Source organism: Pseudophryne corroboree, chromosome 3 (genome assembly GCF_028390025.1).
Source record: "Pseudophryne corroboree isolate aPseCor3 chromosome 3, aPseCor3.hap2, whole genome shotgun sequence".
In the NCBI taxonomy this organism is placed as follows: domain Eukaryota; kingdom Metazoa; phylum Chordata; class Amphibia; order Anura; family Myobatrachidae; genus Pseudophryne; species Pseudophryne corroboree.
This window is the reverse complement of record NC_086446.1, coordinates 644,545,566-644,559,862: the sequence shown is the minus strand read 5'-3', so window position 1 is coordinate 644,559,862 and position 14,297 is coordinate 644,545,566. Positions and strand designations below refer to the sequence as shown.

Genomic DNA, 14,297 nt, shown 5'->3' with positions numbered 1-14,297 from the left:
TGATGTCGCTCACTGTAAAAAAAATTATAGAGCTGTGTAGAACTCAGAACTGTGCTTTTCTCTGTGTGCGTTAGAGACGCTGAGCAAATATTTTCTCTGTGTTCACAATTCTAATTAATGTAGTGATCCTTTTATACAGTGCACCCGGGGAGCTTTCAGTTGTAAGGCATATTGTCATTGGGTGCCTGCCATCCCAGTGATTTTGTACTCCGCCCTGCAGTATTATTGTAATAAAAAATAACTACTATATTTAATGTGCCCGATCGTCATGGCTTGATACACTGTTCAGCATTCTGTAGTGCCGTCTCCATCCGCTGCTATTCAGCACAGTACTGTAGTTTTCATTAGTGTAAAAAACGCCACCCAGTGGTGATGCTGTGTATTGTAAGCTGTGGATCCTCTTATGCCTTATCACGCCCTACTTTGCCTACCTGTGCTATATGTATGAAGCGACTAAGATGCCTGTATGGCGTAGCAACGATGAGCATGGTTACATCTGTAGCTTGTAAATTTGCAAGCAGAGCTCTCGTTCCTCATTGTCCATTTGTTACCCAGTCTTTTGTTTTTTTATGGTCTTCAAATGTAATATGCTGTGGAGAATGATGAAGCTGTACAAATGTTAAAAACGTATTCCCTCACCTATCGTTACAAATGTGTTTGATCTTGCTTCCAACTGTTCTACAAACATAAAAATCTCACAGTACTATATTCAACCAGTCTTCTCTGTCCCTCTCAGAACTTTGGCACTTTGCAAGTAAAACCTCATGCAACGTAATAGCTTTGAGACATAGGGAAATCAGTAAGGAAATCTATTTTCTCTGAAACCTCAGTGCAGTTCATCCTGTAAAAGTCTTTTCATCACAAGAAAACATTGGCCACACATGGCAATGTAGCCAACAATAACTCCAAACTGGCCTGATGTTGCTGCAGGTGGCTTCAAAACAAGTCAAGTACCAAAAATGGATCTAATCCATAAGATCATTGTGACCTCTGCTGGCCGGTGTGTGCTGTCCTCGTGGCCATGCTAGCTACTAACGTCAGTCAGAACACTGGTGACCCAACTCACAGTAGTCATACGTGCTTCTACTTCTGAATATTTTCTGCTGATAATATACTCATTACTTGCACTGACACTTTTTGGAAATGCCAGAAAGACCTGGACTTTTAAATTAGTCATCAAGCACCCAAAGAAAAACAAGCAGAGGTGTAGATACAAAAAAAAATGAATAATGGGTATTTGAATATATTCAAAGGACCACCAAATGACAAGGTATTGCAAAGCAAATGGGCCAATGCTGGTCTATAGTATGTGAGGACATGTTGAAAACTTTGAATGTAGCAGCTCCAATATTATTTTGCAAAAAAACAAACACACCCTGTCAAACCCTAACAATAGAACATATGCAAAAGACAGGGGACAGGTAGCTTACTGCCAGTGTGCAACACGTGTTGAAAGATTAACACGCAGGGCTCATACTTGCAGTTGCATGAATTACTGCTCATCCTCCCATCTTAAAGGTGAAGATACACACAAAGATACTGGCAGCTATATGGGATAATAAGCCTGATCTAGTAGTGCATGCCCCTAACACCGATTACTAATCAGATCAGAAGACCATGATCAATTTCACATGCAGCTTGCCGGTCCAGTGAAAATGGTGTATGAGCTTAATAGTGGTAAGTCATAGTGGTAAGTCAACTATTCTCTGTTTCTTCAGTCCTGACACACATTTAAGAGCATGACACAAGCTCAACTGAAGGTATAGAGAGAAGAGGGTACAAGATTAATGATGATACAGTATCTGCTAATATGGACCCTCTGTTTCTAAACCCAGCTGCAACAGTAACAGTTCCGTCACTAACCTGGAACTCACTAATGGAAAGGATGGTAGATTTACTGTACACTGTGATGCATTCTAGAGTTACCTGAAATAGCCAGCAACATTTTCCTCCGTGCACCAAATGTCGTTATGCCAAGTTCCTTTAGGTCCTGATCCGTCAATGTGAGGAATGTCTGTAAATCAATCTAAAGCAAAGAGATGGCTATTTTGGTTACTGAATATCATAAAACCCCCATATGATATTAATATCCTGTTTATACCATACTCAATGTATTTACATGAACAACATTAATGGCCATTTCCCAACCATACTGCATCAGCTGAGGCGGAGACACATATATCGCCTTCTATATGCAAACTATAAAATCTTGAATGCTACAGATGTAGCCACCTTTATCTTGACAGATTCTCCGCCTAGACGGACGTTTGGTCACGCTAAGGCGATAGCTTAGCTTGCTGAGTTTAATCACAGGCAGTCGCGTTGAGGCGATTCTAGATACTCAGCATGCATTACACATCTCCACCACTGGGTGGCTAATGCTCCACTAATCCAGTACTTTCGATCGTATAGCGGCGGATTGATCTACAGCTCTGGCAAATGGTCAGAGACGACTGTAATGTTAATAGATGGTGACCAATGGTCAGACGGTGAGAGTTCTCAATATAAATAAATAGTTTATACAGACACAAACGAACATGTTAAAACACTTGTGTATGGAGACGCAAGATTGTGTATGGAGACGCAACTAATTGTGTAAAAGGAAGTATGTACAATGCATAAACACCGTGCTTTTGAAATACATGTACAGTATGAGCGTCTGAGTTCACTTGACATTCACTTTATTATAATTTTTTTTTTTTGTTATACATTCAATGGAAGGGTACACACAGGTTTCACATAAATCTCGTCTTGTAACCTGATCGGAACTCCCTCCCTGTCTACTGCATGAACTGTGCAGGCTCCCAGGGGGGAAGGGGAAAGTGGGATGGGGGTAGGGCGAGGCAGTGGAAAATACCATGTTCAAAGAACGGGCCAATGCTGAAGGAGCGTCAGAATCCCCTAGCTAAAATACACAGGGTCGATAGGGATAAGCGAGGTCTATGCACATAACGATACACCAGACCCCATCGCATCACAAAGTGACAAAATGTCTGAGGCACACGAACCCCCGCCTTGTAGCATTATGTGCATAGACCTCGCTTAACCCTATCGTCCCTGTGTGTTTTAGCTACGGGATTCCGACGCTCCTTCAGAACTGCCCCGAAACCTGCAAAACCTATGCCGTCACTCGCTCCATAGCCGAGTGCTGACACAAGGTGGATGTTCATGTGCCTTGGGCATTTTGTCAGTTTGTGATGCGATGGGGTCTGGGGTATCGTTAAGTGCATAGACCTCGCTTATCCCTATCGACCCTGTGTATTTTAGCTAGGGGATTCTGACGCTCCTTCAGCATTGCCCCGTGACCTACAAAATCTGTGCTGTTACTTGCTCCATAGCCGAGGGCCTCCATGGGGCAATGAGTCACAGGTGGTAGCCATTTCAATTGAGTCTGCCCTGCTACAGAATTATATGTGTACCGTATGGTGCATAGAACCTTAACAGTACAACCGCTCCTGCAGCTTTGCCCTGGTTTATGTGAATAACTCCCTCCCTGTCTACTGCATAACCTGTGCAGGCTCCCAGGGGGGAAGGGTGATGTGCTAGCGGGAGGCAGTGGAAAAAAACGTGCTTTTGAAATGCAAGTACTGTATGAGTCCAAGTCCCCAGTATGTTCTTCTAGTGTACTAATTAGCACGAACAGCTTGTAATGTACAGTGGCAAGTTTAATCTTTCTATGTATAATGGAGAGATAAAAGCTCCTCCCTAAGTTCCTAGATGCCAAATCACCGTCCTTAGTATCTCTGTACAGTATGTTCTACTAGTGTACTAATAAGCACGAACAGCTTTTAACTGGATGCCAAATCACCGTACTTAGTATCTCTGTACAGTATGTTCTATTAGGGTATGTCAAAGTCGAAAAATATTGCAGTACACACATCATGTGCAAACTAGACACAGATGGCCTCCGTGCGCGTACTTGCTCTCCTGTGCGTGCGCATATTCGCAATTTGCGTATGGTCGCTCCCGCGGTCCTGTGCATTAGCGCGTGGTATGAGTATTTACGGTAGAGTTTGTGAGCGCATGGAAGGCTATCAAAATACATTACATATTTAATCCAAATAGTGCACAATGTACACATAGCCTCCCTGCACCACATCAGAAAGTAACAACAGTTTGAATGGTTTCAGAACAAAGGGATTCACCTTCACAGAATAGGAGGGGACAGAACAAGGTTACAAGGTGGTGTTTGGTATCCAGCTGTAGGGTTTTTTAAGGGAAACATTCCGGTGTTGGTTTGAGGAAGATTGCATGTTCCTGCGGATAGTTATGTGCAGGAGCAGAATATAGATATAAACTGTATTTAATGTACATTATGTATGCAGCGGGAATCCAGAGGAGACCACCCACAAGAGCAGTGAAAATAGGCATCGCCCACCTATTCAAACAGACCTATGACCTCTCCTGTACTGTAAATGACCATCCCTGTGTCCAATGGACAAAGAGATTACAGTATCCATTGTGTTATGTTTTGGATGAAGTGAATAAAGAGAGCCTGCAGCAGGCCTGGTCAAACACAAGACTCACAACGTTATCTATTAGATTACGGAGGACCGGACCGGGAAGCGCACGCGAATATACTCACGTATGTACCATTGACTGTAGCCATTTACTCTGTTATATTGTATTGTTTGTATTGTAACCCCCTTTCAGCAATAACACTCTGTGGTGTCGGAACCCAGTGGTTTAACTACAGACTGGTGTCGTGTATTTCTTTCCCTGCTAAGGTCTAAAGTGTAATAGCATCACACTGCATTGCTGCATAAGGTTTAAAGTGTAATAGCGTCACACTGCATTGCTGCATAAGGTTTAAAGTGTAATAGCATCACACTGCATTGCTGCATAAGGTTTAAAGTGTATTTATTGGGTGTGTACGCGCTGTGTGTACTTTGTACCGTCAGCGCGGCGTTTGTACGCAAAGTCCGTACACGATACGGGACTCTGTACGCTAACAGCGTAAAAAGTACGTAAAGTGTGTTTAAGGTATAGCTTACATTCCTGTATATAAATCAGCATTGTCCGGTACTAATTAGCACGAACAGCTTGTAACGTACACCGGCAAGTTTAATCTTTCTATGTATAATGGAGAGAGATAAAAGCTCCTCCCTAAGTTCCTGGATGCCAAATCACCGTACTTAGTATCTCTGTACAGTATGTTCTATTAGGGTACTAATTAGCTGTTCGTGCTAATTAGTACCCTGATAGAAAATACTATACAGAGATACTAAGGACAGTGATTTGGCAACCAGAAACTTAGGGAGGAGCTTTTATCTCTCTATATTATACATAGAAAGATTAAACCTGCCACTGTACGTTACAAGCTGTACGTGCTAATTAGTACACTAGTAGAACATACTGTACAGAGATACTAAGTACAGTGATTTGGCATCCAGGAACTTAGGGAGGATCTTTTATCTCTCTCCACTGTAAACTTTCTAAGTATAATGGAGAGAGATAAAAGCTCCTCCCTGAGCTACTGGATGCCAAATCACTGTCCGTAGTATCTCTGTACAGTATGTTCTACTAGTGTACTAATCAGCACGAGCAGCTTGTAACGTACAGTGGCAGGTTTAATCTTTCTATGTATAATGTAGAGAGATAAAAGCTCCTCCGTAAGTTCCTGGTTGCCAAATCACAATCCTTAGTATCTCTGTATAGTATTTTCTATTAGGGTACTAATTAGCATGAACAGCTAATTAGTACCCTAATAGAACATACTGTACAGAGATACTAAGTACGGTGATTTGGCATCCAGGAACTTAGGGAGGAGCATTTATCTCTCTCCATTATACATAGAAAGATTAAAATTGCCGGTGTACGTTACAAGCTGTTCATGCTAATTAGTACCCTAATAGAGCATACTGTACAGAGATACCAAGTACGGTGATGTGGCTCCAGTTAAAAGCTGTTCGTGCTAATTAGTACACTAGCAGAACATACTGTACAGAGATACTAAGGACGGTGATTTGGCATCTAGGAACTTACAGAAGAGCTTTTCTCTCTCTCCATTATACATAGAAAGATTAAACTTGCCACTGTATGTTACAAGCTGTTTTCGTGCTAATTAGTACACTAGTAGAACATAGAGTACAGAGATACTAAGAACGGTAATTTGGCACCCAGGAACTTAGGGAGGAGCTTTTATCTCTCTCCATTATACTTAGAAAGATTACAATGGAGAGAGATTAAAGCTCCTCCCTAAGTTCGTGGATGCCAAATCACTGTACTTCGTATCTCTGTACAGTATGTTCTACTAGTGTACTAATTAGCACGAACAGCTTGTAACGTACAGTGGCAAGTGTAATTTTTCTAAGTATAATGGAGAGAGATAAAAACTCCTCCCTATGTTCCTGGATGTCAAATTACCATGCTTAGCATTTCTGTACAGTATTTCCTATCTAGCCAGAAACCCTGCATCCTGTGCAAGCTAGGCGGACAACTGGAGGGGACCCGATACACGGTTGCTTCCCGTTTGCCTTTCCAGTGTCACATAAACTAGTGGTTGGTCTGCTCTGAAAGCCAAGAGTCTCCTCTTTTGTATGGTACCAGTCCTGAGTCTCTGGGACACCCAGAACCAGAGATATCAGTACGCAAAATGGACCCATTTTCCCATAGACTATAATGGGCCCGTTAATTCAGACCCACCATGGGTTCCGACGCTTGCCATGAGCCTTGTGGGGGTCACAGAAACTTGGGGTAGGTACCCTCTGGTAGCTAATTGTCTCCCCTTCCATACCAACCTAGCGATGAATGCTCCCACCTCCCACGCTGAGAGTCCCAGGTTTGAGTGCCAACCTTTTTTTTTTTTTAATATGTTCCCGTGACATTCACTTTATTATTTATTTTTCTTTGTTATACATTCAATGGAAGGGTGCACACAGGTTTCACATAAATCAGAGTGGGCAAGGGATTTTCCTACATACAGTAGTATACTGTTGCACATGCCTTGTAACCTTATCGGAACTCCCTCCCTGTCTACTGCATGTACTTTGCAGGCTCCCAGGGGGGAAGGGGAAAGTGGGATGGGGGTAGGGCGAGGCAGTGAAAAATACCGTGTTCAAAGAAAAGGCATAATCAAAACCATGGGGAACTTTGCGGTGCATCGTTATGTGCATAGACCTCGCTTTTCCCTATCACCCCTGTGTATTTTAGCTAGGGGATTCTGACACTCCTTCAGCATTACTCCGTAGCCTGCAAAACCTATGCCATTGCTCGCTCCATAGCCGAGTGCTGCCACAAGGCAGGGGTTCACGTGCCTCGGACATTTTGTCACTTTGCAATGTGATGGGGTCGTTATGTGCATAGACCTTGCTTATCCCTAGCTCCCCTGTGTATTTTAGCAAGGGGATTCTGACGCTCCTTCAGCATTGCCCCGTAGCCTGCAAAATCTGTGCTGTTACTTGCTCCATAGCCGAGTGCCTCCATGGAGCTAGGAGTCACAGGCGATAGCCATTTCAATTGAGTCTGCCCTGCTATAGAATTGTATGTGTACCGTACGGTGCATAGAACCTTGACAGTAGAAACTCTCCTGCAGCTTTGCCCTGCTTTATGTTAGACTTGTGTTTTTTCAGTTTGCTATGCGATCGAGCCCGGTGTAACGGAATGTGCATAGACCTTGCATATCTCTATCGCCCCTGTGTATTTTGGCTAGGGGATTGTGACGCTCCTTCAGCATTGCCCCGTAGCCTGCAAAACTTATGCCATCTCTCACTCCATATCCGAGCGTTGCCTGCCACGTGGTGGGGGTTCAGGGGCGGCGGCCATTTTGCCAGTGTGCTATGCGATCGAGACCGGTGTACCGTAATGTGCATAGACCTCGCTTATTCCTATCGCCCCTGTGTATTTAAGCTAGGGGATTGTGACGCTCCTTCAGCATTGCCCCATAGCCTGCAAAATCTGGACTGTTACTTGCTCCGTGGCCTAGGGCTTCCGTGGGGCAAGGAGTCATAGGTGGTAGCCATTTCTATTGAGTCTGCCCTGCTACAGAATTGTATGTGTACTGTACGGTGCATAGAACCTTAACAGTATAATCGCTCCTGCAGCTTTGCCCTGGTTTATGTGAATAAAAAAAAAAAAAAGTGTCTGGAAAAAAACTAACATGCATTCGTACTTTAGGAATCGAACTCGGGACTCTGAGTATAGGAAGCGGAACACTTCACCACTTCGCCGCAGACAGATGAATAAATCCATTGGTTTTGATTATGCTGTAATGGCTACGGGATTAGGACGCTAACATACTGTACAAAATTCCTAATCTCAAGAGGCAGTAGTGAACTTCTAACACGTCTATTTGCGACAGTGTACACTACTGGTTTTATGTTGTTTTGTCTGCGGGACTTGGACGCTCACATATTCATAAAGTACTGTAGATGGATCATATACTGTACTATTTGCGTCTGTACCGTATATACTGTATTAAATAATGCAGCGTAATGAGTATTTACTGTATGCAGCGTAATGAGACGCCTTAGTAAAGTAGTCCTTATTATATATTTCAGTATTGTATTTTACAGGAGACCACACGCATGCGCAGTGGTGATTGTAAAAAGCGACATCTGGTGGATGATCGCAGGTATTACACGTAAAGGTAACGCCAAACGCTCTGTCTGCCTCCGTGTGATTAGGTACGCCTCTCCGTGACTAGGCGCGCCTCCCTACGTCCCGGTACGCTGCGTATGCTCGAACGGGACAAACACCTCAGCCAGTCAAGATAAAGGTGGCTACATCTGTATCTAGCACTTTGAGTGTGGTAGCAAATTCAAAGAAGCCAAAGCTCAGCCAACCCTTTACCAAACATCATGCATCAGTATATAATTCAGCTTTGCCGGTAACCAAATCCCATATCACCTTCCCCACTTGAGGTGAGGAAAGTTCAAGGAGGAGGGGGGATAACATCCTAATTAAAATAAAAAAAATTTGAAAAAACAAAGTAAACTGGAAAAAAATAAAATAAATTACAGATAAATGCTTCAGAGAAAAAAAGAGCTGAATATAGGTGTGTCCTTGTACATCACTGCAGTAGTCACGTCAAACTGCCCCTTTCAGCGCGCCAGGTCCCATGAGACTCTGCTAGCATCAGGCCTCTTTTTCGTTGCAACCTGATGAACTAGGATGCACAGGAGACAGGGTGTGATATATATTCTATGCTATATATCCCTGCCCCTTATCGCATAAATAACATTGTTTAGTAATGCTGTAGGCATGAATAATTATTCACGGGACAGCACTGCACAAGCCACTGGAGGGGAAGGATGGGGAAAACTGATCCCACTCCGGTGATTTCTCAGAAAAAAAAATCCCACAGGCTTCTATAGGCATTGTCTATCAGACATGAGCTCAGGCAAGTTTTGCTTAACACAGCTTGATACATATGGGGATTGTGGCAATCCTCCGAAAACTGCTGCATTTTAGTGCTTAGTACATCCACCCATAATCCCTTACAGGACTATAGTTCTGAGAATAGACTGTTCAAAAATGAAAGTATTTAACAAATTATTTAGGGTTAAGGAATCCTTTTGTAATGCATGCAAATATAAAATCATGCAAATTAAACAGCAAAATCAAATATAAAGCTGGCTACATATATACCCTGCGTATGTATGTATATATAATAATGCAAATATATAGTAGTAGGGCAGCTAGTAAAAAAGAGCTGTCCCCTGGTGAACTTCGTAAATTAATCTCCAAAGAATGGTTTGAACGTACCAAATATGTGCTCTTCAAGTGAAATGCAACCACTTGGAAAAACGTATTTGGTCAAATTAAGACTATTATGTTTAAGCGTAAGAGGTATGAAAGTTGCCGTTTCCAACCCAAACAAAGACGCTTTTGTTAGAGAATAAATATCCTTGGTTTGTTTGAAACATTTTTTAACTGTATTTCCAACAAGTATACAAAATAACTAGGTGTGCCCTGCATCAATGGGGGTTTTCCTGCCTTATAATGTTACTTTTGAAATAATTTGCAAAATATCGATGTTTATAATGTGAAAAGAGTATATACAAGGTGAACAGCAAATGATCCACTGATTATATAATGGCTGTGTGCACTGAAACATACAAGTAGGTCTATTAACCATATGGTACAGTAATTACGGTTATAAAAATAAATCTAGGCTATAAGGGTATATGGTCAAAATCAAGTATCTACAATAATTAATAACAGTCAGCAATTCTAATTAGCAACAGCATTATAACCTCTCTCTCTTACTAAAACCAGGGAATATCCAAAGCTACAGGGATAATCAAAGACATACTTGCTTACTTTTGTAAGCCATATCAGTGAGTTTGTGCAAGTAACATCTAGGTCAGAGGTTCCCAAACGCAGTCCTCAAGGCACCCCAACAGTCCAGGTTTTGGGTATATCCATGGCTCAGCACAGATGGTTATATCAAATTGACTGAGGTGCTAATTAAGTCACCTGTGGCCAAGCATGGATACATTTAAAACCTGACCGTTGGGGTGACTTGAGTACCACATTTGGAACCTCTGATCTAGGTGGTACAATGGAAAAGCGCTTCTTTCATGTTTACCCCACTTTTGCGCTCTCATACTCACCACAGGCCTACTTACTCCCCTCCCTCCCACTACAGATGTGTCCTCAAACTATTGCTGCAGTCGCACTGAAAATTCCTTCTCGATATGCCAGGTCCTGTATCACCATCGCATTTTATTGCCCGAATTTGCAAAAACTACTTCAGGAGACTGCCCTGATTCATTCGATAAGCAACACTTTTATATCTGCATGTGCCCGAGTCTGAATCCGTATGTGAAATACAACACAGTAACTTGGCATGAAAAAAAAGCTGTGCTCTCTGCATCATAGCACTTCGTATACAGATTCACTCTCAGTCCAGATATACAAGTGTTGCACATCAAATTAATCTCGTGAAGTGGTTTTATCGCATTACATTTCAATGAAGAAGTACATTTGAGCAAAATAGACCCTACACTGATCGACATGTCATACTCGCAGCAGGCGTCTTGTGCTGCATTGCGTATTGAGGCTAGCTGTATGATGACGCATCTGTATTTCCCCCATATTTTTTCTCCTCTCATCCTCCCTCTGTATCTTTCAGTCCCTCTTCGCCATCTGTGTCTTAAACACACATGGGAGAAGAACAACCACCACAGTGTGCTGGACAGCGGTGGACATTTTTTTGATGGCACACCTGCTCCTGGCATATACAGATGTGTCTCATACATCTAGCCTCAATATGTCACGCAGAGGGAGATGCCTGGCATGAGTGAGTGGCCAGATCCCATGCAATTCTGCTAGACTTGGGCACCTTTTTTGCAGAAAATGCGTCTTAGTCACAATGCAATGTGACTAGGATACACCCCGAGACTGTGTTGATCAGTTTGACATGCAACACTTGTACATTTGTGGGCAACAGAGGTGTACATATATGAAGCACAACAGAACGTGGTATGAAAAAATCTGTGGCTGCTACATTGTAGCACTTCATATACAGATTCAGAGACTCAGTAGCCCACAGATATACAGGCACATATCAAATGAATCAGCACAGTCTACGGATAAATCCTAGTCACATTGTGTTGAGACTAAGATGCATTTTTGGCAAAAAAGACACCCAATGCTTGCGTGATGAAGGGGGCTATTTGGTGCAATTGCAGCAATGAGGGCACATCAGTAGGGTGTGTTATAAGAAAATGGCAATTACTCTTCACCACAATAATTTAGTCATTACTAGCACTTCTACTCCGTGTCTCTGCACGTGCTGCTCCACCCATCGCTTTTCCAGCCTGCTTCAGGGAGATTGCAAGACTCTCTCTCGGGACACCAGGAGATCATCCACTGTTTTAGAAGTCTCCCAGTCAAAAAAGTGCTAAAACCGTGTTAAGACTAATAAAGTACTCCATGCACCCTTAAATTACCAGGGTAACACCCCTATTGCTCACAACTACCAGCAGCATGATAATCTACTGAAAGCTATGCATCATAAGCATGTGTCAACCACATTCCTGTCTTACAGGAGGTAAAAAATGATAGAAGCAACCTTTATAACAAATAGGTGTACAATATACTGGTAGGTTAATTAGATCCTAACAAAATTAACAGAATGTGTGTCTGTGGTAAGGAATATAGATTGTAAGCTCCACTGGGGCAGGGACTGATGTTATTGGCCAAATATTCTCTGTAAAGCGCTGCGGAATACGTGTGCGCTACATAAATAACTGGTAATAAATAAATGTACAGATCAGGACGTACTTGGAGTGACTTGGCTTAATCAATGCTGATTTTTCCTGCAATGTTTGAAGTGTTATTATAGGACCACCATTGTTCTAACTGGAAAAAGTGGTGCAATTATAAGTTAGCAAAGCTAGTTTGTTAGCAACCAAACGTGTTTTATTTTGATACCAGATCTAACACAATCAGAAACCAAATGAAATGGAACCGTGTCACTGCACAATTTTAGATTTGTTAATGTTTGACAAGAGCAGTACATACTTTCAGATGTAGAATTATGTAACTTGCAGCCAGTAAATAATCTGCCAGTAACATGCTAAGCTTCCCAGTGTATCTACATAAACATTTCACAGTGAGTTACAGTGATCAAGTGCATGGCTGGAGCTGCTTGGATAACCAGAAGGGGAGGCGTTACGTGAACCAAATGCTATAACGGAATTATTTACAATATGTAGAAGTACTGTAGCTAAGGGATTTTAAACAAGGGGTCAGTAAAAGAATACGTCTGCACATTCAAATGTATTTGTACACACACTGACCTCTTGCTGCTGGAAGATATCCGTGTACTTTCCCAGTCCTAGCTTGCTGAACAGTTCAGGCAGATCCGAACCTTTGAAGGAACTATTTAGATTGCATCCATTGCTTCCAGTTAGAGAGGAGATGCAGTCCATATAATTGCTGCTGTTAAGATAGTGTTCTGCTGTGAATGATGGCAAAAAGACACACATATAACTATTTAGCTGGACAGTATCACATGAGCAAGTACTTTCATAAGTGACTTTATTATGCCAGGTGTCATGTTACGATGGTAGCTGTAATCCAGAGAGCAGATTCTACTTCCTCACTGGCATTTTTAATATAAGTATAAAACCGTGTGTGTGTGTCCATTTGCATTCGGAATTGTGCCCATGTGTCACAACGCATTTCTTGGAAGCTGCTTGATACATTTTCGTGCTTCTGAAGCAGATCACCAGACTTGAAAAAAACGCAATTCACCTCTAGAGCAATACATATAAAAACAGTAGGGGTAAACAGCAGTTATACCAGCATAGTGCTGGCATATAGTATTACATTCACTGGGTGTGGGTGCTACATATAGAAACCCTTAGCACAAGGCATTAGCAAATACATGTTTAACCATATGTGAACTGCATTTACAAAGCACGCACAAACGTACAGCATTTAAAAGACATTAACCCATACAGCCAGGACTTGGGTTTTTTGACACTCACCAAAAGCATGATCCGCAGTGTGTTAGGGACCTTATATGTGAACTCTATCCATAGATGACAAATAAACTTTCACCTTATTCAAGAAAACCTATCAATTTACACATAGCCACAATATGTGCCATTGACGCAACTTAGAATTTTAGGGGTTGGGAGGACATTAAAGGACATCCATTTTGTTGGGACAGTGGTATGGTGGTTAGCATTGCTGTTTTACGGCACTAAGGCCATGAGTTCGGTTTCAGGCCAAGGACCTATAGGTGTGGAGTTTGTATGGTCTTCCTGTGCAAGTGTTTGTTTCCTCCAGCTGCTCTGGTTTTCTCACACTCCAGAAACTTACTGGTAGTTTTTAGCGAATAAAATAAATAAATAAATAAGAATAATCCTAGTGCAAGTGTAGATGTGGTAGGTAATGTAGACTGTAAGCTCCACTGGGACAGGAACTGATGTGAATGACTCATGTGTTGCAAAGTATACGAGTGCTAAATAACTAATTAATTAAATAAATAATTAAAATAAATAGTCCAAATAGGATTTGAAACGTCTTTAAACTCCAACAAGGTCTAAGGGGGTCATTCCGAGTTGATCGTAGCTGTAATACCCTTGGAACAGGACAACCTTGAATCAGGACCCGAACCAGCCCTTATCACGCACCAGACATCCAGTGGAGTCCTAGAGAGGCACCATCCTATCTCCGCAACGCATGAGGTACCCACCATACATGGGATTCCGCATCAACCCTCTAGCGGCATATGGAATCATAATTTGGACTCTCTACAATACCATCTGAAAGGGACTCTTTACAGTGGAATCTAACTGGATATTATTAATGGCCAAAATGTGGAACGGATCCTAGAG

The 14,297-nt window shown here is 42.1% G+C and overlaps 1 protein-coding gene across 2 annotated transcripts in view; it reads right to left on the bottom strand.

Moving 5' to 3' along the window:
- Positions 1 to 14,297, bottom strand: part of BICC1 (BicC family RNA binding protein 1) — a 420,840-nt gene that overhangs the window by 12,959 nt on the left and 393,584 nt on the right. The window contains exons 19-20 of one of the 2 annotated variants that reach the window (XM_063961749.1): positions 12,750 to 12,907; positions 1,927 to 2,026 (exon numbers count right to left, since the gene is read on the bottom strand). In XM_063961749.1, coding sequence (XP_063817819.1) covers positions 1,927 to 2,026; positions 12,750 to 12,907 — 258 coding nt within the window. Of the gene's footprint in view, positions 1 to 1,926; positions 2,027 to 12,749; positions 12,911 to 14,297 lie in introns of both variants that reach the window. The other variant, XM_063961748.1, reaches the window with a different exon arrangement.